Source organism: Oryctolagus cuniculus, chromosome 7, assembly GCF_964237555.1.
Source record: "Oryctolagus cuniculus chromosome 7, mOryCun1.1, whole genome shotgun sequence".
Lineage (NCBI taxonomy): Eukaryota > Metazoa > Chordata > Mammalia > Lagomorpha > Leporidae > Oryctolagus > Oryctolagus cuniculus.
The window spans coordinates 15,974,335-15,999,113 of record NC_091438.1 but is presented as its reverse complement, the minus strand read 5'-3'; the positions used below and the strand labels follow the sequence as shown (position 1 = coordinate 15,999,113).

General features: G+C 49.5%; 1 protein-coding gene and 1 pseudogene across 1 annotated transcript; one reads left to right on the top strand and one right to left on the bottom strand.

The window, feature by feature from the left end:
- The window catches only part of LOC138850340 (sorting nexin-7-like), a 415,797-nt pseudogene that overhangs the window by 302,358 nt on the left and 88,660 nt on the right, over positions 1-24,779 (bottom strand).
- Positions 360-1,471, top strand: LOC138850270 (nucleoporin SEH1-like). The gene is made up of 3 exons (XM_070076730.1): positions 360-402; positions 606-643; positions 761-1,471. Exons 1-3 carry the CDS (start codon positions 360-362, stop codon positions 1,367-1,369), a joined length of 690 nt encoding a protein of 229 aa, XP_069932831.1. The 3' UTR covers positions 1,370-1,471.

Below are 24,779 nucleotides of genomic sequence, written 5' to 3'. Positions count from 1 at the left end.
TACGTGTGTGCATCTGTGTGTCTGTGTGTGTATCTTGTATCTCTGTGCGTTTTTGTGTCTGATACTGTTAAGAAGTCAATAATAGGCAAAGATACTGAGAATCCTGTTCTCACTGAGTAGTTACACATTCTTTCTGATCTGCCTCCACTGAAGCCAGGAATCTCTCATTTGAGCATTTGACACTCAAAAACCATTACTATGCCAATCAGGAAAACTGATATGAAGAACAGGCCTCTCAATGAAACAGGGTACAAACTCCAAAGAGATTGCTACCTTCTGAGATGCTCAATATCAATCTTTTCTCTCCACGTGTTCAAAGACTCACAGCCTCTAAGTCAGGTGTTTTGTAGTTCAGGGATATGGCTCAGGTGTCATCACATGCCATAAAAGTGAGACTAGGAGGTGAGTTGTGTAGGAAGCTAGGAAGAAAGCCTGCAGCTCATGGAAGCTCTCTTAACCAGGTCTGCTCCTCCTGAGTGCCTCTCTCGACACCTGTGATGTATCTCACTGTGGAGAAGGAAGGCAGTGTCCCCTCATCTCCATCAGCATTGACCCATAGACTCCTGATGTGTTGTGGAGCTGTCCATCTCAACTGTATCCTGTAGACCTGTATGTGACTATGTCAGTGCCTTACAGGATAGGAGTAATTTTTCCCATGCGAAAGAGGCATTATCGTAAATTCTAGAGCAACAGGCATAAGAACACATTAATCTGAGGGTCACTGAGCAATCAGTTCACACTTTTAAGGATGTTTTCATAGAGGCAGGGACTTGGCCCAAGCCTGTGCCATAGTTGTATTTCTTGGAACCCTTCAAGCTCTCATGCTCATTCTCCCAGGAGAGCTGTAGGGAGTGATGACAATAGTCCAAATGCAATGGCCAAAGTTCAGATTTTTGAATATAATGAAAACACCAGGAAATATGCAAAAGCTGAAACTCTTATGACAGTCACTGATCCTGTTCATGATGCTGCATTTGCTCCAAACTTGGGAAGATCTTTCCATATTCTAGCAATAGCAACCAAAGATGTGAGGATTTTTACACTAAAACCTGTGAGGAAAGAACTTACTTCATCTGGTGGACCAACAAAATTTGAAATCCATATAGCTGCTCAGTTTGATAATCACAATTCTCAGGTCTGGAGAGTGAGCTGGAATATAACAGGAACATCTTCAGGAGATGATGGCTATGTACGATTGTGGAAAGCTAACTATATGGACAATTGGAAGTGCACTGGTATTTTGAAAGGTAATGGGAGCCCAGTCAATGGGAGTTCTCAGCAGGGAAATGTGAATCCTTCCCTAGGTTCAAATATTACAAATCTTCAAAATGCACTAAATGGATCTTCTGCTGGCAGAAAGCACAGCTGAGTACAAGCTAACTGGAGTGACTTTGTTGTTTTGCTGCTTGTTGCATGCACACAGGAATGGAAAGCAAACTCCTTTTCCTCTTCCCAGTGCCGTTTGACCTCTCCCAAGATACACCAGCAGCTTGCTTTCTACTAACCACAGTCCAAAGGCCTTTAAAAGCACAGTGGATATCAATCTGTTTGTACTAGTCAGTTTATTGACACTACTTGAAACTTTTGAGATATAAATGGAGAGGCTTTTTGTTGAGACATTGTCAGCCAAACAATTTTCTGAAATGTTCTTGAAACTAACTTGGCTTAAAAATTAGAAGAATCCTTACTATCCTTCTGAGTAGTGGGGAGGAAGGAAAATACCATTTTACTACCTTTGGAGAATGTAGGCATGTTTCCTTTGTTTTCTAAAACAGCAAAAATGATGAATTTTTATAAGTTTAATTTGAAGATTGAATAAATATCTTTCATAAACAGAACTTAGCAGTCATTTCTGATTAAATCCCAAAACGGATTTTCAAATGATGTAGTTTTGGCTGATCAGGGTTCACGCTAAAGGTAGGCTTTGCTACCAACACAGCAATTCAAACTTCCTGCTATTTTTGTGTCATATCTATGAGAAGAATTGCATTCAAAGAAAGGAAAAGAAAATGAATATTAATAGAATAAATGGGGGGTACTTTAAGTGAAAGAGAAAAATGTTCTTGATGTCCTTAAACAGGGTTGGTCAGAAGTCAACCACAAACATTAGAAAGTTAAATACTAAAAGAATAATTTCCAATTTATTCTATGAGGTCAACATTTGATTAAACAACAACAACAACAAAAATGAACAGAGGACGATGCTGTGGTGTAGTAGTTTAAGCCTCTGCCTGCAGAGCCAGCATCCCATATGGACACTGGTTTGTCTTGGCTGTTCCACTTCTGATCCAGCTCCCTGCTAATGCACCTGGGAAAGCAGTGGAAGATGGTCCAAGTGCTTGGGCCCCTGCACCCATGTGGGAGACCTGGAAGAAGCTCCTGGCTCCTGGCTTTGGATCGGTGCAGCTCTGGTCATTGCAGTCATTTGGGGAGTGAACCAGCGGATGAAAGACCTCTCTCGCTCTCTCTCCCTCTTTTTCACTCCCTCTAGCTCTACTTCTCTCCGTAACTCTGTCTTTCAAATAAATAGAATAATTCTTTAGAAAAAGATTCTCAGGAAACAAGGAATAAGAAGATTTTCCTCAGTTTGAAAAAGGACAGGTTGAAAACCCTCTTGTCAATGTTGCATTTAATGGGGAAAGCTTGAGTGTTAAGATCAAGAACAAAGAAGGCCACCTACTCTCACTATTCCTATTCAAGACTGTATTGAAGGTTGTAGCCAGCTTAAGAAGCCAAGAAACAAAGCACCCAAACTGGAAAAGAAGAAGGAAAAAGCATCTTTATTTTCAGATGATATGCCCACATATGTAGACAATCCAATGGGATCTAAAACAAAAACCTCACAAACTACTGAAACTAATCAGGGAATTTTTCAAGGTTACAGGATGTAAGACCAATATACAACATTCAATCATATTTCTACATATCAGCAACAGATAATTGGAGGATGAAATTTGAAAATATTATTTACAATGCCATCAAAATGTGAAATACTTAATCTGGTAAAAGACAGTTGAAGTCTTTTTTTTTAAATAAAGATTTGGTTGTTTATTTTAAAGAGCTACAAACAGGGAGAAGGAGAGGGAGAGGAAGAGAGAGAGAATCTCCCATCCATTGATTCATTCCACAAGCGGCCACAATGGCCAGTGCTGGGCCAGGCTGAAGCCAGGAGCTTCTTCCAGGTCTCCTACATGAGTGCAGAGGCCCAAGCACTTGGGCCATCCTCTACTGCTTTCCCAGGCACATTAGCAGGGAGCTGGATTGGAAGTAGATCAGCTGGGACTTGACCTGGCACTCACATGGGACATTGCAGGAGGCAGCTTTTACCTACTAAGCAACAACACCAGCCCCAAAATTTAAGACTTGTACAACAAAATTAAAAAAAAAAAACCTTGAGAGATATTTAAGGAGACCTATGTAAAAGAGAGATACCTAGTTCAGGGGTGAGAAGACTCAAATTGTTAATATGTCAATTCTCAAATTGCACTAAGTGTAAACCCTATGAAAACTTACAGCAGGCTTGTGTGTGAGAACTGATAGATGATTCTAAAATTATATGGAAATGGATGGAACCTTAATATTGACTGAAAAATGTGTAGACAAACACTTTATGATTTCTAAGGTTGTTATAAGTTTGCAGTAATCAAGATGGTGTGGCATTGGCCTCAGAATAAATGAATAGAGGGGCTGGCATTGTTGTGCAGTGGATTAAGCTGTCTGTGACACCAGCATGCCATGTGAACATGGGTTTAAGTCACACCTGCTCCACTTCCGATCTGCTTTCTGCTATGTCCTGGGAAAGCAGTAGAAGAAGGTCCATCTGCTTGGACCCCTGCACCTGCGTGGGAGACCTGGAAGAAGCTCCTGGCTCCTGGATTCAGATTGGCCCAGTTCTGGCCATTGTGGCCATTTGGGGAGTGAACCAGAGGATGGAAGACCTCTTTGTCTCTCTGCCTTTCAAATAAATAAACAAATCTTTTTTAAAAAAAAATCTTTATTTTATTTGAAAGAGTTACAGAGAGAGGATAGGCAGAGAGAAAGAGAGAGAGAGAGAGAGATTGAGACAGAGAGAGAGAGAGAAAGAGCGAGAGAGAAAGGTCTTCCATCCGCTGGTTCACTCTCCAGTTGGCCACAAAGACCAGAGCTGTGCCGATCTAAAGCCAGGAGCCAGGAGCTTCGTCCAGGTCTCCCACACGGGTGAGGGGCCCAAGGACTTAGGCCATCTTCTACTGCTTTCTCAGGCCATAGCAGAGAGTGGGAATGGAAGCAGAGCAGCCGGGTCTTGAATCAGCACCCATATAGGATGCCGGTGCTTCAGGCCAGGGCGTTAACCTGCTGCACCACAGTGCCAGCCCCAATAAATAAGTCTTAAAAAAAAAAAAAAAAAAAAAAAAACCTGCACACACAAGATGCATTTAGCACAGGAGTTTTACCTGGCAGTTAAGGTGCCCATGCCCACACTAAAATACCTTGGTTCAACATCTGGCTCTGGCTCCTGACTCCAGCTTCTTGCTAATGCAGACCCTGGGAGGCAGCAGGGATGGCTCAAGAAACCATGGCTCAACAGGCTAATCCTCTGCCTAGCCGCGCAGGCACACCGGGTTCTAGTCCCGGTCGGGGCGCCGGATTCTGTCCCGGTTGCCCCTCTTCCAGGCCAGCTCTCTGCTGTGGCCAGGGAGTGCAGTGGAGGATGGCCCAGGTGCTGGGCCCTGCACCCCATGGGAGACCAGGAGAAGCACCCGGCTCCTGCCATCGGATCAGCGCGGTGCGCCGGCCGCAGTGCGCCAGTCGCGGTGGCCATTGGAGGGTGAACCAACGGCAAAGGAAGAGCTTTCTCTCTCTCTCTCTCTCTCACTGTCCACTCTGCCTGTCAAAAAAAAATTAAAAAAATAAAAAAGGAAGACCTTTCTCTCTGTCTCTCTCTCTCACTGTCCATTCTTCCTGTCCAAAAAAAAAAAAAAAAAAAAAAAAAAGAAAAAAGAAAAGAAAGAAACAAACAAACAAACAAACTGGGCTTTGGGCTCCTGTAACCCCCAAGGGAGACCTGACTGAGTTCTAACTCATTGGCCCAGCCCAGTCCTGGCCATTGTGGGAGGCACAGGGGAGAAAACCAGGAAAGGGAAGTGCTTTGATTTGTCTTTCTCTGCCTTCAAATATAAATCATTTCAAAAGATTAATTTTGACCCTGAATTCACATCATATACAAAACTTAACTCAAAATAGACTATAAACCTAAAGGAAAGATGGAAACCATAGTACTTCCACAAGGAAATACATGAGAAGTATTTGTGATTTTGGATCAGGCAAAAGTAAAATTAAAATTACAAATAATTTTAATTAAATACAAATAAAATTATAAATAATCAAATTACTATGCTGGATGTCATCAAAATGAAAAACTTCTGCTTTTCAAAAGTCACTGTTTATAACATGTAAAAAAGCAGCCACAGAGACTATTTCCAATCATGTATCTGGGTCTGTTTCTGACTACATGAAGAATTTTCCAAACCCAGTAACAAGAACGCAATCTAACTGAAAAAAATGGGCAAAATGTTTGAACTCAACAAAGAAGATATGCAGGTGGAAAACAGATACATAAAATAATGGCCACACCATCAGCCATTGGTTGGCAAAGATGTGGAGGAGCCGGGAATCCCACTGCCAAGGAGACGGTGAGATGGAGCCATCACTTTTTCCATGTATGGTAGTTTTCTTCTTGGCCATCCCATTTGCTGGCACACAACTGTTCCTAGTAGTCTCTTAGGATCCTGTACGTCTGTGGTACCAACTTTCAGTCCTTCATTTCTGACTCATTTGCATTTTCGATCTTTTTTTCTTAATCTACTTAAAATTTCCCAAATTTGTTTATTTTTTCAAAGTCAACTCTTACTTCTTGTTCTCTATTGTTTCCTGTTTCCCAGTTTCTATTTCATTTACTTTGCCCTGATCTGTTTTAAAGTCTAATTAATTAATTCAGTTGAAAGGGAGAGAGAGGGAGAGGAACCTTCAACTCACTGATTCTCTCCTCAAATGCCTGCAACAGCCAAGTCTGGGCCAGGCTGAAGCCAGGAACCTGGAACTCCATATGGATCATCCATGTGGGTGCAGGGACCCAAGCAGTTGGGCCATCTTCCACTGCTTTCCCAGGCCATAGCAGAGAGCTGGATGGAAAATGGAGCAGCCTGGATTTGAACCGGCACCCATATGGGATGCTGGCGCTTCAGTCCAGGGTTTTAACCCACTGTGCCTCAGCACCAGCCTCCCATGTAGTTCTGATCTTAATTTTTTCCTTCCTTTTGGCATCTTGGGTTTAATTTGTTCTTTTCCTAGTTTTCTAAGCTGTTAACATTAAGTTGTTTATTTGGGGTCTTTTTTGATGTATGTGTTTTGTCTCGTGAACTTCCCTTTTCAAACTGTTTCTGCTATATCCCATAAGCTCAGTATGTTGAGTTTCCATTTTCAATTTTATCAAGATATTTTTAGTTTCAATTTTAATTCCTTCATTGACCATTGGGTGCATAATAACACATTTAATTTCCACAGATCTACGAGTATTTGGACAATCTTTTTATTATTGATTTCTAGTTTCATACCATTGTGGTCAGAAAAGGGATTTGAATTCAATTATTGTCAGTTTGTTCAGATTTGTAGTGTGGGGGTGGCACTGTGGTGCAATGTGTTAAGCTGTTGCTAAGGATGCCCACATTCTTGGGGTCAGTGCTGTGGCTAAGTGGGTAAAGCCGCTGCCTGCAGGGCCAGTATCCCATGTGGGTGCTGGTTTGAGTCCCAGCTGCTCCACTTGCAGTCCACCTCTCTGCTATAGCCTGGGAAAGCAGTAGAGGATGGGCCCAAGTCCTTGGGTCCCTGCACCCATGTGGGAAACCCAGAAGAAGCTCCTGGCTCCTGGCTTCAGATCAGTGCAGCTCCCACCATTGTGGCCAACTGGGGAGTGAACCAGCAGATGGAAGACCTCTCTCTCTCTGTCTCTCCTTTTCTCTCTGTGTAACTCTGACTTTCAAGTAAATAAATAAATCTTTTTTAAAAAGAGAGAGAGAGAGAGAGAGAGAGAGAGAGAGAGAGGGGAAGGATGCCCACTTTCCATTTTGGAAGGTCTGGTTTGACTGTCAGTTATTCTGAGCTTACCACCCAACTTCTGAATACTAATGTACCTGGGTGGTGGCGAATGATGGCCCAAGTACTTGGGTTCCTGCCACCCATGTGGGAGACAGGATGGAGTTCCTGGCTTCTGGGTTCTGCATGGCTCGCCTCTGACTATTGTGGCCATTTCTGGGATTGAACCAGCAGATAGAAAATCTCTCTCTCTTTCACTCTGCCTTTCAAATAGATAAATAAATGAACAAATAAATAAATAATCTTTTTTTAAATGGTATTTCTAGGGCCAGCGCTGTGGTGCAGTAGGTTAATCTTCCACCAGCATCCCATATGGGCGCTGGTTCTACTCCCGGCTGCTCCTCTTCCGATCCAGCTCTCTGCTAATGTCCTGGGGAAGTGGTGGAGGATGCCCAAGCCTTTGGGCCCCTGCACCCACGTGGGAGACCTGGAGGAGGCTCCTGGCTCCTGGCTTCAGATCGGCACAGCTCCGGCAGTGGCGGCCAACTGGGGAGTGAACCTGGTCTCCCATGTGGGTGCAGGGCCCAAGGACTTGGGCCATCTTCCTCTGCACTCCCGGGCCACAGCAGAGAGCTGGACTGGAAGAGGAGCAACTGGAACAGAATCCGGTGCCCCGACCAGGATTAGAACCCAGGGTGCCGGCGCCACAAGGCGAAAATCTAGTTAGTAACTTTTAAAAAAATATATAGAAGAAACATACATTTTATCCCTGGTATCTGGCACATCTCTCCTGATGCCCACACTTTTACTGATAAGGATGTTAATCCATATTTGAAAAATCCACTATAAAATTTCAGATCAGAATGGTTAAAATTGCCAACTGCAAGAAAACATAATTAGAGTCACATAAGTAAAGACTTATCACAACACATGGAGCAGGGCAACAGGGACAACACTGTGCTGGCCTCACTTCTTTTACAAGGAGACACAATCATTTTCTTGGAATCTAAAGAGCCCACCATTGACAAGGTTAAAAATGTCAGCACAGAGCATTGACACAAATCAAAGTGGATTCTCTAGCAAAGTGTAGTCAGCATTGGGCCTTCCAGTGAAGGAATCCTTAGGATACTTGGTGCACTGGTGATTCCAGAGTGTAGTATGACATGGTAGTGACAAAAGGACTTACGGCAGGCAGAGGGATGAGCGTGGAAATCCCTCTCCAAAGTTCCACATCCAGAGAACTAGGTGAGAGAATCAGAGGGCAGCCCAGATATAACAGTCACAATAAAAAGTGAAGCTGGGGGCGATTCCTATTCAAAGGTAAAAACTTTTTTTAAATTTTTTTGACAGGCAGAAAGGTCTTCCCTCCATTGGTTCACCCCCCAAATGGCTGCTGCCGCTGGTGGACAGCGCCAATCCGAAGCCAGGAGCCAGGTGCCTCCCCCCGGTCTCCCATGCAGGTCCAGGACCCAAGCACTTGGGCCATCCTCCACTGCCGTCCCAGGCCACAGCAGAGAGCTGGACTGGAAGAGGGGCAACCGGGACAGAATCCAGCGCCCCAACCAGCACTAGAACCCGGGGTGCCAGAGCCACAGGCCGAGGATTAGCCTAACGTGTCCCAGCACAAGCCTCAAAGGTAAAAATTCTTAAGTGGAAGTAGAAACCAAAACGTAGTCATAAAAGGTAAAATGCTTCACAGTGAAAGAATGGTCAAAGAATCCAAGAGGCAAAATATCATCACAAAAAAGTATACAATTTCACTGGCAGAAGCACGCAGAGAGCCATTTTATACTAAGAGTTATGTCTCAGAGAAATTTCATAGCAGTGTGCTTGTAGGAGTGTTTAGTAACACCACACAATGACACAACAAAACCCTGCAGAAACATGGTTTGAAATACTAACATGTACTGCCAGGAAGAAATAGCAATAGAATTAGAAAGAAAAAGATTTATTCATTTGAAAGAGTTACAGAGAGAAAGAGAAAAAGAGAGAGAGAGAGAGAAAGAGGTCTTCCATCTGCTGGTTTACTCCCCAAATGGGGCTGGGCCAGGTCAGCCAGGAGCCAGAAGCTTCTTCCAGGTCCCCCATGTGAGTGCAAGGGCCCAAGCACTTGGGCCATCTTCTGCTGCTTTCCCAGGCACACTAGCAAGGAGCTGGGTGGAAAGTAGAGCAGCTGGGATTCGAACCGGTGTCCAAATAGGATGCTGGCATTGCATGTAGTGGCTTAACCCACTATGCTTAAACTATTCCAACAATGGAATATTTGAGGTACAACGTTGAATGTGAGGAAACAGTCGGGAGGAATAAGCTAATCAAAACCTAAGCCTCCACTGGACAGACACAGGCAGAGCCTGGATATCCTTCTGGGTGGTGTTGGCTGCTGGGGGGTGGGGGTAGGGGTTGGTCTTTTACAATCGGAACCTGGTGGGAGCAGGTGTATTGTTTCTCGGCCTTTTGGCTGAGATCAAGAGTGGAGAGCGGGTGATACTCCGAGTCTCTTGGTGGCATGTTGAACCTGTAGCTCCACCTGGCAGCAACAAGAATTAATGAAGTGAGGTGGGGCTTATCAGCAGGTCTCACACTGAGGTCCCCTGCTTTGGCCCCGCTGGCCTTTGGTGTTGGGGGGCCCTGTGGAGAACAGAATCTTCACTCTCCCTGGGCAGTAACAAGAGAGACACTGGTCAGGGTGGTTGACCCTCCTCGTAGCTCCTGCCCTTCTGCCATGAGGCCTCCTGGGGAGCTGAGCCTCTCCTGTCTGGTGTTAGTGAATTCAGCAGAACGAGGGAGGAGAGGCACGGATGGTGGGCAGTTCGCCTTCCTCCACCATTCCTGCCCTGAGTCTCCTCCCTGGTGTCAGGAGGGAGCGACATTCAGAACGAGGTTCATGTAAGTCAGTGTCTCATTCCACCAGGAAGAGCCGCACTTCTGCTGCTTTCACCTGCTGTGAGGCCAGGGACACGCCTGGGTGGTGTCTGTGGGCCCACCTGAAGCTGGATATACACGTTCTTCCGGTCCTGGTGCTACATCTCAACAGGGGTCTGCCTACTGAAAAACAGAAGGTCACAGAGGATACAGAGTGTCCCAGCACCCGAGATGTTCAGGGTACAATGGAAAATGCTGTGTCACACCAAGAACCAGGAAGATCTCAGGTTGAATGAAACAGAGAGCTAAGATGCCAACCCCCAAATGAGTCAGAGGCTGAACTCTGACTAGGATGTTAAAGCAGCCGACACAGCAATGCTGGAAAAACATGAAAAAGCGGGAAATCCCAGCACAAGAGACAGAAGCTGTAGAACAATAACCCAGTGGAAATGATAGGACTAAAACACGCAGTAAGCTAAATAAACTTGCTGAGTGGGCCAGGTGGTCGAGTGGTGATGATGTAGGAAGGAGCTGGTGATCTCGAGGACCCGTCAGTAGAATGTAACCATCAGAACAACAGAGAGAAAATAGGCTGAAACAAAAGAAGAAAATCTCATGGCTCTGTGGTTTAATAAGGTAAATTTGTATAAGAATTATAGAAGGAGAGGAGAGGAAGTAGGATTGAAAACCTATCTAGGGGCCAGCGCTATGGCATAGCAGGTAAAGACGCAGTCTGCAGTGCCAGCATCCCATATGGATGCCGGTTCAAGTCCCGGATGCTCCACTTCCCATCCAGCTCTCTGCTATGGCCTAGGAATAGCAGTGGAAGATGGCCCATGTCCTTGGGCCCCTGCACCTGCATGGGAGAGCTAGAAGAAGCTCTTGGCTCCTGGCTTCTGATAGGCTCAGCTGTGGCGGGGGTCTCGGAGGGGCGGGACCAGCAGGGGTGGGGGCGGGGGGCTGTGCCTGTCCCTGACAGAGCTTGCGGGCGGTCCTAGGTGCTGCACTCCCCGCACCCACCCACCTGTCACCCACCCATCCATCGTCCATTACCCATCACCCACCCATCTGTCCATCCCGCCCCCGCCATGCTATGCGGACCACCCAGGTACACTGGCTCAGCCCCCACCCTGGCCAGGACATTCAGGGGGTACCCTCCTGCTGCTGGAGGACCCCCCCCAGGTGAGGACACTTGCTCCAGCCTCCCTGCCCCCCGCCGCCTCCGGGGCCCTCAGCTGTGCACAGTGGACCCCCGCCGCCTGTGGACCCCCCACATTGCCTGGCTCAGCCCCTCCCCCCAGCGTGGCGTCTGCGGCCTTGCGTGGCTCCCTCACTTCCTCCCGCCCCGCCACTGCCACGGCCACGGCCCCGAGCCCCTTCCACCCCGCGCAAGCGGCCAAGCTGGGCCTGGCCGAGCTCAGAGCCCCTCGAGAGCCCTTTGGTGCGACCCCCGGGGGCCGCTGCCCCCTCTGAGCGCCTGGGGAGGGGTGAACACCCGGCCACCCGGCCGCTGGCCTCGGAGACAGCCCGGCCAGAGGCGCCAACCGTGTCCTCATTGAGGCGGCTACTCATTCATTCATTCACTCATTCATTCACCTGCCCAGGAGCCCAGCCCAGCCCCTCTCCTTGAAGCGTCCAGGGCAGGGGCGGAGGAGGTGCCCGTGGCCCCGCGGCCCCCTCCCAGCCCGGCCCCACCCCCGCCGACATTCCCGCCCCGCTCCGGGACACATCCCGTGGTTTGCAGCAGACTGGCTGGCTCCTCAGAGCCTCAGATGTGGCACAGTGGGCGGAGGCTGAGGGCCAGGAGATGGAGCGCCCCGACCCCCACCCCAGCGCCAGCACAGAGCAAGGGAAGCAGCGGGTGGCACTCAGACAGGCACGGGGACACCAGCCCGTCTAAACCCGGACATGGCTCCCTAGGGCCCCGCCCAGCCACCCTCAGCTCCATCCCACCCCAGGGCCTTTGCACAGCTGCGTCCTCGGCCCCCAAACCTCAGGCCCTCCGCCAGCGCCCCCTCCTCAGCGCTGGCCCCGTGCCCACGAGCCCCCGGCCCGGCTGCGGGTTCATGGCAGAGCCTCCTGAGGGTCCGACCACGGCCGCCCCCGCGTGCCCGTCTTGCAGTTCCGGCCTGGGCAGCGGCCTCACGGTGGACAGGGGAGACCGAGGCTGGTGGTGGCCGGTGCCTGTCTTTAGCCCCGCACGCCCGTGCTCTCGCTTCTTCCGCGGGCCCCCCACGGAAGGGACAAAGCCACGGAAGCGGCTCTCTAGGCCACACTGGTTATGGGTCCTGTTTTCCCGCCCCGGACCCCGGCTGGCCCAGGGTAGATACTGCTCCTGTAGAAGCCGCGGCCCCGCTGGGTTCGGGTGCCTCAGCCTGGCACAGCGAGGCTGGCATGGCCCTGATGGGCACGTGGCCCCTCCCTGGCCCCAGGGCGGCCAAGCTGTGCTGGGGGCCTGGTGGGGGGGTGACATGGCTCAGGGTTCCTGCCGAGGGCTGAGAAGGGGCGAGCACCCAGGTGCCCCCAGGCCGCACCTCTACTGGAACCCCCGCTGACATGCACCCTTGTCTCACTGGGGGAAGGGCATAACCCCCACCCCCACCCTGCGCGCCAAACGGGGAGCCTGGGCCTCTGCTGTGGGGCCGCCCTGACCCCCCAGCTCTGCTCCAGCCATGTGGGCCTCCTGGCTCCATGCTGCCCCAGGGCCTTTGCACCGGCCCTGTCCTCAGCCCCCTTTTCTCTTTGTCCATTTTGTCAGCCCCTGCCCCCCGTCGCCCCCACCTGCTTTTCTCTTGAGCACCCAAGACGGGGCCGGGATACAGTAGGCACATGATAAATGCTGGCCAAGGGGAGACCGAGAGCTGAAGTTGATCCTGGAACTCAGCACTGGGGACTGGGGACCCCCAACCCCTCCCAGCGGCTGCAGAGTACAGGGCCCCGGAGCCATGGCCGTGAGACCCAGGCCGCTTCCCGGAGGGGGACAAGACCGGGCCCCCCGGCCGCAGGCTCCGAGTCCCCGGGTTGACAGCCTGGGCCTCTCCCGGCCACCAGCCTCGCCCCATGGCCCCCAGCCCTACCCGGAATCTTTCCCTCCTCCAGGGCACGGTCCCAGCCCCAAGGGTCATGGCCTGGCCCCCAGAAGCTTCCAGAAGGGTACCCAAGATTAGTGGAGCTGCCCCAGCCCTGTCCCACGCGGTTGCCCCCAGCTCTGCCTGGAGTCCCCAGGGGCCGCCTGCCCACAGACCCCCGCCCCCGGGGCCTCAGGGGCCCAGGCGAGCAGGCCACATGGCCCCGGGGTCACGATGCTGGCCCACGTGGGCCCTGCACCCACTCACCATCCACCACATCTTGGCCGTCATGTTACGGTAGCACAGCTGCCACTTGACCGCGGCCTCGCCAGTTTTGCTGGGCATCGGGGCGCCCAGCACCTCCATGCTGGCTCAGGGCGCGCGGCAGACCCTACCCCCACCCAGCCGCGGGCTCGGCGCACGCGACCCCCATGGCCTGGGGCCCATGGAGCTGGAGGGGGGGAGAAGGAGAGAGAGATGGAGGGGGCGGCTGCGACGGGAGCTCCAGCAGGTCGGTGAGTGGCCACCCATGGGCACCGGGATGCAGGGGCGGCCGCGACTCTGATTGGGAACAGCCCCTCGACCCCGTCCCCGCCCCCCCCCCTCCGGGAGGAGCGGCTGCTCCCAGCCCCGCTTCCCGCTCGCCAGCTCCTGTGCCCAGCCGGGCACGCAGGGCCCGCGGAGCCGCCTGACCCCTCCCACCGCCTCCCAGGGCCCCTTCCTGGAGGCTGAGGGCCAGGGCTGAGGGAGGGGCGCCCTCCGCGCAGGGAGGAGGGGCCAGGACCCCGGGCTGTGGGCGCTGGGGCGGCCATGCAAGCACTGGGCGCCAAGGGTGTGCCCTGCCTGCAGGGCAGGATCTCGGGGGACCCTGGGGGCTCCGGAGCAGCCTCGGCTGCCTCTGCTTTGGGCAGCGGGGCGGCCACAGGGCTTGGGGGAGCTGAGGGGGCTGGGAGCCAGATGGCGCCCCCTCCTCCAGTGCCCACCCCGCATCGCGTCTCCCCCAGGAGGGCGCCTCCTCTCTCAGAACCAGGGACTCCCATGCGAGCTCCAGAGCCGGCCGGGGGGCCCAGGAGGCAGCGCCAGGCCCGCACCCGGCCCCCGCACCTGTACCGCACCCGGCCCTGGCGAGGAAAAGCCCGGCGAGGCGCTGGTGCCCGGGACAGCGAGGACGCGGCGCGTGCGGGACCGGGACTCGTTGCGGAGGCCGTGCCCCGCGCCGTCATTTGCCTCCGAGCCTCGTGGTCGCCGCGGATAACGACCCCAGGGCTGTGCGGGTCCCGGGGTGGCAGGGCCGAGGCGGGAAGCGGTCGCGGTGGGTGGGAGAGGAGGGGAGAAGGGCGGAGGCCCGACCCCGCCCCCCCCCGGGCTCATTTCCACCCGCGGAGGCTGAGGCCCAGCGGCCAGGCCGGGCAGGGTGAGGACCCAGGCCTGGGGCGTCGCCCACGCCGCGCCGCGCGTTCCCCAGCGTCCGGGCTCCGGAACGCTCCCCGGGGAGACCGCGAGCCATGCCTGGTAGGGAGGCAGAATCCAAGAACCCGGCCACGGCCCCCAGGGCTGCGCTCAGGGTCTGGGGTTTTAACTTCTAATGGCGCCCAGACCGAACGCGGGCCCAGAGCAGAGCGCAGGGCCGGCGGAGATTTGATTAAAGAGAGGAGGGCGCCGGGTGCATCCCACATGGGGGCGAGTTCGAGTCCCAGCCGCTCCTCTTCAAATCCAGCTGCCTGCTGTGGCCTGGGAAAGCAGTGGAAGATGGCCCAGGTCCTTGGGCCCCTGCACCCGCGTGGGAGACCCGGAAGAAGCTCCTGGCTCCTGATGGGTGCAGCTGCGGCCATCTGGGGAGTGAACCAGCGGATAGAAGATCTCTCTCTCTCTGTCTCTCTCTCAACTCCCACTTCCGAGTCAATCTCTTTTTAAAAAAATCAGATCACGGCCAACAGTTCCCAGCCGCACACCCCAGAAGCCGCAGACAGGTGGATGGTGGTGGCCAGAGAGAAACTTCTGGGAGGCGGGGGAGGGGGGTGGGGGGCGCGGCGGGCACTTGGGGGGAAGGGGACTCCGCCAGGACCCCAGCCCCCTCCCAACCAGGGCCCCACCCGGACCGGAAGCCCGTGGTCGGGGGTGACCATGGCCGGACAGGACGGGGCGGGGGCAGGTGTGCAGTGGGGGCAGAGAAGGGGCAGGTGCGCAGCGGGCACCAGGGGCTCCTCCCCACCCCTCCTCCCCACCCAGCGGCCGGCTGAGGGCCTCTCAGTGGAGGGCAGCGCAGGTGGCGATGTGCGGGGTTGGCTCCCTTGGAACTCAGGCGTCATGGGGCTGGAGCCGGTGTGGCCAGGGCCCGGCCGCCGGCCTCTCCCCGGCTCAGGATGCGCTGGACGGCGGTCCCCGGCGACCACAGTCCCGCAGCCGGCCCTACTCAGCCTCAGCCTGGCCCACCCTCCCCCTCCTCCAGCCTCAGCTTGCCTGTCTGTACAATGGCCCTAATGGAACCTCCGCCCGGCGGGCTGGGCCGTGATCATGCACTCGTTCTCCCACTCAGACTCGCGCGGCCGTGGCGGCCCCGTTCCCGCACTGAGCTCCGCGTCCCAGCAGGACCAGCGTGGACCCTGCGTCCTGCGCTTGAGGACGCGGACGCTGGGCGACTTCCACGCAGCCCTGTTTACATGGCCGTGAACCCTGCCTGGAAGGTCCCCTCCGGGCCTGGATACCACGCATGGAAGCCGGCACGACTCCCTCGCCCTCGTGTCCCCTGCGGGGAGACGTTTTTGGTTAATGTTAAGTTTGTCCCCGCTCCCTGGCAGACAGGGCCCAACTCGGACGCTCGCGCGCGCCCTCTGCCGGCCACCGCGGGGAGCACAGGCGGGGCCAGGCAGGTGCGCGCCCAGGGGAGGGGACAAGGGGCGCGCTCGGGACCAAGTGTGGCAGCCTAGCGACGGGACATGGCGGTGGACTGGACCTGGAGCTGATCCGGAACCAGAGGGGCCCCGGACAGCAGCCCCGTTGCTGTGACGGGCAGAGATCAGCGCTTGTCCCCGGGGGCGGGCTGAGGGCCTGGGCTCCATCCTGACCAGTCCGCGATCCCCGGTTCTGAACACTTTGGCAGTCAGTGTGCGCCCACCGCGCCTGCCAGGATTTCACTCAGGGCGGCAAAGCCATCTGGGGTCAGGGAGGGTGCTGCGCCCTTAAGGATAACTTCAGATGTCACTCCTGACGTCACAATCGCCTAGTCTCTGAAGAGGAAAGCAAGTCCTGGCTGTGGGTCAGCTGGTGGCCTCAGGAATATGTAGATCATCCCCACCTCCTCCACGCTCTGATAGGCTCCGGAGGGGGCAGAGAGGAAGCTGGGCTGGGTGGAGGGATGGGGGGGGGGGAGGCTCCGGCGCCTCAGCTCCTGATACCAGCTTCCAGCCTATGCAGACCCTGGGGAGCTCAAGTAGTTGGATTCCTGCTACTCAAGTGGGAGATCTAGAGTGATTTCCGGGCTCCCAGCTTCAGCTGTTGCGGGCATTTGGGGAGTAGACCGACAGATGGGAGGTTTCTCTCTCTCCCTCTCCTCCTCTGTCTCTCAAATAAAATAAAAATCTAAAGAGAAATTAAACCTGAAAAATTCCCAAATTTGGTCAAAACATCAAGAGGCTGGATAGTTTCAAGCAGGATAAACCAAAGTCATCCATGTCAAGAAACGTCATTAATTAAGCTTCTGAAAACTGAAGGCAAAGAAAAAATTTTTGAAAGCAACCAGAGTAAAGATCGCATATTTATAAAGGAACATCCAATTGCATACTGTGGATTTCTCTTCTAAAGCCATGGAGGGTTAGAAGAAGAGGCAAAACATGTTCTAGTGTGGAAAGGAAAGAACTATCAACAGTGAACTGAAAATATCCTTCAGGAATCATGGGAAAATAAAGATAAAGAAAAAAGGGGGGCCTGCGCCGCGGCTCACTAGGTTAATCCTCCACCTGTGGCAACTGCACCCGGGTCCTAGTCCCGGTCGGGGTGGCAGATTCTGTCCCAGTTGCTCCTCTTCCAGTCCAACTCTCTGCTGTGGCCCGGGAAGACAGTGGAGGATAGCCCAGGTCCTTGGGACCTGCACCCGCATGGGAGACCAGGAGGAAACACCTGGTTCCTGGCTTTGGATCGGCTGCAACACGCTGGCCATAGCGGCCACTTGGGGGGTGAACCAATGGAAAAAGGAAGACCTTTCTCTCTGTCTCTCTCTAACTCTGCCTGTCAAAAAAAAAAAAAAAAAAAGAAGAAGAAAAGAAAAGAAAAAGAAAAAGAAAAAGATAAAGAAAAAAAGGGTTTGTTACTAGAAAACCAACCCTTAAAGAACAGAAGGAAATGCTTAAATGATAAAAGAAGAAGGCTTGGAACTTCAGAAAACGACACCAAAATCGGCAAAAACAGGAGTAAATATAATTGTCTATCACTGTCATTTTACAACACATTCTCTGATGGGTTCTTTGTGTACATACAAGAAATACTAAGGATAATTGAATTTTAAATTTGGAGAGGTTAAGAACTTCATTTCTTACACTTGAAGTGGCAAAATAGTGGTGCAAGGAGACTGTGATAAATTACATATATATATTTATATATTTATACATATATAGCATAACTTCTAAAGCAATTACTAAGAAAACTATACAAAGCAGTATGTTAAAAAATACTGTAGGGGGCAGGTGTTGTGGCACAGTGGGCTAAGCCACAGCTTTGATCACCCTCATCCCTTTAACTGTTGAAGTGCCAGTTGACTACTCTGCTTCTGATCCAGCTTCCTGCTAATACGCCTAGGAAGGTGGTGGGTAATGGCTGTTGTACCTGGATCCCTGCCACCCACTTGGGATACCTGGGTGAAATTCCAGGCTCCTGCCTTTCCTGGCTTTGGCATGGTGCAGACTTGGCCATTATGGGCATTTGGGTAGAACCAGTGGATGAAAAATCTCTGTCTCTCTGTCTCTGTCTCTCTCTGTCTCTGTCACTCTGCCTCTAAAATAAATGAATCTTTTAAAACATACTATAAACAAATCAATATGGAATTGTGAAAATTGTTCAAGTAACCACCAGGAAGTTAAGATGCAGAGCACCGAGAAACAGAAGAAACATACACACATGGAAAGATAACAAAATGGTTGACCTAAGCCCTAATATATCAAAAATTTTATTAAATGCAGATGATATAAGTTGCCAACTGAATCAAAAATTGGCAATTTGGAGTAAAAAATGATCCAATATGTTGTCTCTGAGAAACTCACTTCAACGTGATACAGGTAGATTGAAAATAAAAGGTTAAGGAAAGATAGGCCATGCAACTATTCATCAAAAAAGCAGGAGTGGCTGTGTTTATAGCAGATAAAAAATGCTTCAGAACCAAGAAAATCGTCAGAGTCAGAGGGGGATACTACATAATGACAAAAGGATCAAGCTACCAGAAAGACATAATGATGCTGAAAATAAATATGCCAAACACATAACCTGGAAAAAAAAAAAAAGAAATAAAAAACTGATAGAGTGGCAAGGGGACAAAGTAAACTTCAGAATTATAGTTGAGGCTTTCAAAAACCCGCTGTTAGTGACTGACAGGACTGTTGGTCCCCAAATCAGCAAGGATACAGGGTGAACTATGAACAGAATTTAACTGAACTATATAGAGAACACTCAACCTGACAGTAGCAGAATATACTTTTGATTTTCAAGCATCCTTGGAAGATTCCCCATAATCTGGATTACAAAACAAACCTCAAAAAATGTAAAAGGATTGAGTGATGGAGTATATTTTATGAACATAATATGATCAAATGGGGGATCAGTGACCAACAGACAACAGAAGTATCTGGATATTTGGAAATCTGACAATAAACTTCAGAATAATCCAGAGAGAAGATCCCAGAGGAAATATGAAAACAGAACCAAATGAGAATGAACACACATCATACTCAATTATGCGGGATGCAGTTAAAGCAATATGAAGAAGATGCCAGTTCCCAAATTAACCTATAAATTCAATGCCATTCCATTCAAAATTCCTGCAGGGTTTTTTTTTTTGGGGGGGGGGTAGAAATTAATAAGTGTTTCCAAGAGTTTTATGGGTAAGCAAAAGATCTGAAATAACCAACATGATTTTTTTAAAGGAACCAAATAGAGTCCAGAACTGGAGCCACATGTGAATGGTCAATTGGTTTTGACAAAGGTGCCAAGATGGGAAAAGGCCAAGTTCCCACAAATGGTGCTGCATCACCTGATGTCCACAGGGCAAACACGGCCATGAGCCCTTACCTCACGGCCTCACACATGTTAACTCACCATGGATCCTGGCCCTTAGGTAAAATCCCAAACTTGAACATTTCTAAAAGGAACATACTCATGGAATGTAATCTTTGTATACTTGGGACAGGCAAAGCTTTCTTGGATAAAACATAAAAGACACGAACCAGCTATTTCACCCTGAGAAAGAGCACCCTCCACTCAGAGAGCACTGTTCTCCTGGGCCCTCACCCCTGATCACTTCCTCTTGTGCTGTCACCACGGGAGCAGTGAGACTAAGATCAAACACCAGGCTGTGGCCCAGGGGAACCAGGCTGTTGGATGTCAGCCAGCACCTGCCAAGCAGAGTAGGGCCAAGCTGAGCTGAGATCCACAGCACAGAGGCCTGGTCATGGCTTTCATTTCTCCTTGTTCTTATTCTTTCCCTGTCTCTCTAGGTTTAGTTTGTTAAGTTAGGTCTTTCTGGGAGTAAACATTGGAAGGAAACTACCTTTTTTTCTTTTAATTAATTAATTTATTTAAAGTCAGAGTTACAGAGAGAGAGGGAGAGACAGAGACGGAGAGATCTTCCATCTGCTGGTTCACTCCCCAGATGGCCATAAAGGCCAGTGCTGGGCCAGGCCAAAGCCAGGAGCCAGAACTGGGAGCCAGGAGCGGGAAGCTTCTTCTGGGTCTCCCACATGGGTGGCAGGGGCCCAACTACTTGGGCCATCTTTCCTTGCTTTTCGCAGGCCATTAACAGGGAGCTGGTTGGGAAGTGGAGAAGCCAGGACACAAACTGGCACCCATTTGGGATGCTGGTGTCTTTACCAGCTGCTGGCTTTACCTGCTATGTCACAATGCTTACCCCAGGGGAAAATAGCTTACAAACATAATGATGTGTGGAGAAAGCAAGTTCCAAAATGATATGTACAGCAGGGTATATTAAAACCATATGCTGCCAGATTTTGCTCAGGAATAATAAGGGAGTGGAAAAGGCAGAGTTGAGAATGATGCCCCCCAGTATGCATTGGCAGCTACCTGCATGGTTGGAAAGAAGGAGAGTGTGTGTGTGTGCATGGGGGAACACAATTTGCATGAAAAACAATGCCATTGTGTGTGGATACATCCATATGTGGCCAAAACATGGAAAAACCATGCATGTGAATGACATGCAGTTAAATGGTGATTACCTCCACCAGAGAGGGCGCTGGGGAGAACCTGGGGCTCCTACTGTATTTTCAATGGTTGTTTCTTTCTTTCTTTTTTAAAAAGATATATGTTATTTATTTAGTTGAAAGAGTTACAGAGAGAGGCAGAGAGAGAGAGCGAGGGAGAGAGAGAGAGAGAGAGGTCTTCCATCTGCTGGTTTATACCCCAGATGGCCACAAAGGCTGGAGCTATGTCGATCAGAGCCAGGAGCTTCTTCCAGGTCTCCTACATGGGTGGAGGGGCCCAAGGACTTGGACCATCTTCTACTGCTTTCCCAGGCCTCAGCAGAAAGCTGGATCAGAAGTGGAGCAGCCACGACTTGAACTGGCGCCCATATGGGATGTCAGCACTTCGGACAGCGGCTTTACCTGCTATGCCACAATGCCAGCCCGGAGGCCTCTGTCTTTTTAATTAAACTTATTTCTAACTGACATGATGAAAGTTGTGGTAGAGGCCTTCCCAAGCTCAGAAAAAGAATGGGAGGCATTGCATCTGTCCTTGAAATGAAATGTGGCTGTTATTTGTTTGCCTATGAATGCTTCCAGTATAGTCCCTATCTGCTTGTGTGCAACCATTTCAGGTTCTGCTTGTTTGTACAGAACAATGACGCTAACCTTTGCCAGAGAGCGTATAGCCCAGTATGTGTGCAGGAAAAAAATCTTCAGTAACTACGTTCTCATGCTGCTATGTAACATTAGAATATCCAATCAAATGTATGCAGGTAACCATGTAGGGGAGACAAAGAGGCTAAAACCATACATAAGGAAAAACTCTTCTTTGTTCTGAGATCAGGATTTTGGGTAAGAAATTCCACCTGATAAAAGAACACTTCCTGTTAAGTGGCCTTGGTGTCTTGACTTGGTATGTGAATCATGCTACAGTGGCTTACCCTGCTAAGCTACACGGTCCATTCCACTACTGCATCTCTCTCTTTTTTTTTTTTTAAGATTTTATTTCTTTATTTGAAAGTCAGAGTTACACAGAGAGAGAAGGAGAGGCAAAGCGAGCGAGCGAGCGAGTGAGAGAGAGTTCTTCCATTCATGCTGGTTCACTCCCCAACTGGACGCAACAGCCAGAGCTGCGCCAATCTGAAGCCAGAGCCAGGAGTTTCTTCTTGGTCTCCCATGCGGGTGCAGGGGTCCAAGGACTTGGGCCATCTTCTACTGCTTTCTCATGGCATAGCAGAGATCTGTATAGGAAGTGGAGCAGCTGGGACTTGAACCGGCACCCATATGGGATGCTGGCACTGCAGGTGGTAGCTTTACCCACTACGCCACAGTGCCAGCTTCCAACTACTTCACTTCTAATGAAGTCTGTGGCTGACCACTTGGGCACTCTTGTGGGCTCTTTTTTGCCTTGCTCATGCTGAAGGAAACCAGCTCCCATGTCTTGAGGAAGCCCAGTGGAGAGGGCTACATGAGTAAAGTTGGAAGCGGATATTTTGAGGCTTTGCAAAAAACCATGTGAATGAGCTTGCAAGAACTTTCTCCCCTGTTGAATGCTGAAATGACGACAGTTTCTGCCAGCATCAGTTTCATAAATGACCCCAAGCAGAACCACCTACCTGAGAGACTCCTGGATTACTGACTTGCAAACATTGTGAGGTAGCACATGTTCTGTTTACAATCTTTTGAACTGGTGTTGCATAGCAGTTGATAATGAATGCACTGAGCTTTGCCATTTACTTGCCCAGGCCATGTACACTCTGAGTCTCTGTCTGCTTACCTTTATAATGAGGATAACACCATCTACATCTGGGAGTTTTTACCCAGATGGGAGGTAACACACGGGGAGGACCCAGTCCAATGCCTTATACCAAAATGTCTGGTAAAACCCCAGTTGAGCTATCATTATTTTCATAAGAATGCTGCTATATGTCACTTTGCAGATGTGGAAATCTGAAGGCAGGAGCCAGGTGCTTCCTCCTGGTCTCCCATGTGGGTGCAGGGCCCAAGCACTTGGGCCATCCTCAACTGCCTTCCCAGGCCTCAGCAGAGAGCTGGATTGGAAGAGGAGAAACCAGGACTAGAATCCAGTGCCCATCTGGAATGCTGGCACCACAGGTGGAGGAGTAACCAAATAAGTCACAGCGCTGGCTCCAAATTAAACACTTTGTAACTTGAGACTGATTCACTGAAATGTCACTGTATAGAAAGAAAAATATATTTTGGTGTTAGAACCTTATGGTTTATGGGGTGGGCGCTGAGTCGTAGTGGGCTAATCTGCTGCCTGTGGCACTGGTATCCCATATGGACGCCAGTTCGTGTCCCAGATGCCCCTCTTCTGATTCATCTATCTGATATAGCCTGAGAGGACAGTGGAAGATGGCCCTTTTAAATAGAGAAATATAATTGTCAGAAACATGGGTTTACAAAGCATGGTGGTCATGAACTCTTTTCTATATTTCCAAATTGGACAGCCAGACACAGAGTTCCTCTGGGTGGTTAGCCCAGTGAATCATGTCACAAAGATAGTACTGGTTGAAAGAACTGAGTGCCAAACTCAACTCTAAATGTTCTATTTCACTCCAGTGGATTCTATTGTGGCTGCTTTTGGAAAAATGGCATGCTGGCTTACTGCCGTATTTCTCATTCATCCCTGTATTGGAGAGAAAGAGCCAAAAATTTAGAGAAATAGATGGATTTTTTAAAAAAAATTTCTTTCACCTATATAATTTAATATCATTTTAATTGAGTACCAGTGGTAGCTAATAAATAATTCAAAAAGGGGTCTTCCTAACTCTTATGTTTAGGCAGGATGAAAACTGATTCACATTTGGAATAACTGCTTTATGACTATTGAATTAATCATGTGTGCAGAATATAATAGGTGGTAATTGATTCCTTAAATTTAAGAAGTTTGCAACATAACTAAATGCAATGGTATTGAATTGCTTTCAAAGTATTCTATAACATGACCAGACACACTGAGAATTAGGAGTAATAAAAAGATTACTTGCTTGCAGTCTTCAGGTCTAAGTAGGTATGCAGTCTAAACTGAAGGAGATATTTCAAGTGGTCCACAGCATAATCAAATAGAAGAGAAACTTAATGAGAAATCACAAATACCTGTGTTGTCAACACAGGCATAATAATTTGTTTTAAACCAGTAGATTTGTCATTCTAATACACAATTTTTAGGTTAAATTTCTCAGTAGCTAGCTTCCTACTGACTCCAGTTTTAGAAGTAGCAATACATCAAAAGAATAAGTAGAAGCCGTATACTTCCCAAATTTTAAGAGTTCTCATGTCATTCATTTCAATACCACTCAACTTATATCAAAATCTACATAAGTATAGGATAGATAATACTTTTACATAATTATTATATAATAATTATTATGAATGGAATGATGTCATAAACAGATTGTCTAACATTTTTTCTGATGTTCACAACTCTATTTGAAAAATTAGATTATTTCAAAGATGATTTCAAAACTGATGAAGAAATGATAGAGAAAATAGAATGTACTGTCAGGTACTGTAGCATTGAGGAAGATAACATCACTCAAATTACTGCATCCCTTAACAGACATTGCTCCAGAAGGCCACACCCTTCCTCAGACAATTCCAGAGATATATCTGAAGCTAGAAAACAGGTACACATCCTTTAAGTCTCTTGATGGATTTAACATATTTGAAAATATAAGTAGAAAAAATGGTATACTAAAGGGATTTAAATTTAGGGATTTGAACAGTGAGTATCTGAAGGAATGAACATGTTTGTTGGCTCAATAGGGACATTCCATAATGGATACATATTTTATATTTTAACATATAGTACATGAGAAACATATACAATTTTGTAAATTTAAAAATATGTATATTTATATAGGTCTTATCATATTTATTTAGCCAAAATATCTCTTTTTTAAGAATTATTTATTTATTTGAAAGGCAGAGTTACTGAAAGGCAGAAGCCGAGAGACAGAGAGAGGTCTTCCATCCACTGGTTCACTTCCCAGATGTCCACAATGGCCAGAGCTGCACCGCTCTGAAGCCAGGAGCTAGGAGCTTCTTCTGGATCTTCCACCTGGGTGCAGTGCCCCAAAGACTTAGGCCTTCTTCTACTGCATTCCCAGGCCATAGCAGAGAGTTGGATTGGAAGTGGAGCAGCCAGGACTTGAACCAGTGACCATATGAGATGCCGGCACTGCACGCAGCAGCTTTACCCACTGTGCCACCGTGCTGGCCCCCAAAGAGTCTTCTCCATATGTATTTTCTTGTGTAACTATAATTACTTCTTTTTTTCTTTTCAGGGTTTACTATGGTTATTTACTGTTAAGCAAGAATTGGAATCCAGATGGTTCTGTTTTTAGATAGTTAT

Coding starts and splice junctions, on each gene's coding strand:
- LOC138850270 (XM_070076730.1), top strand. CDS start 360: ATGGCTCAGGTGTCATCACATGCCATAAAAGTGAGACTAGGAG. Junction 403..605: donor CATAAAAGTGAGACTAGGAG/GTGAGTTGTGTA, acceptor TGTATCCTGTAG/ACCTGTATGTGACTATGTCA. Junction 644..760: donor CAGTGCCTTACAGGATAGGA/GTAATTTTTCCC, acceptor ATGTTTTCATAG/AGGCAGGGACTTGGCCCAAG.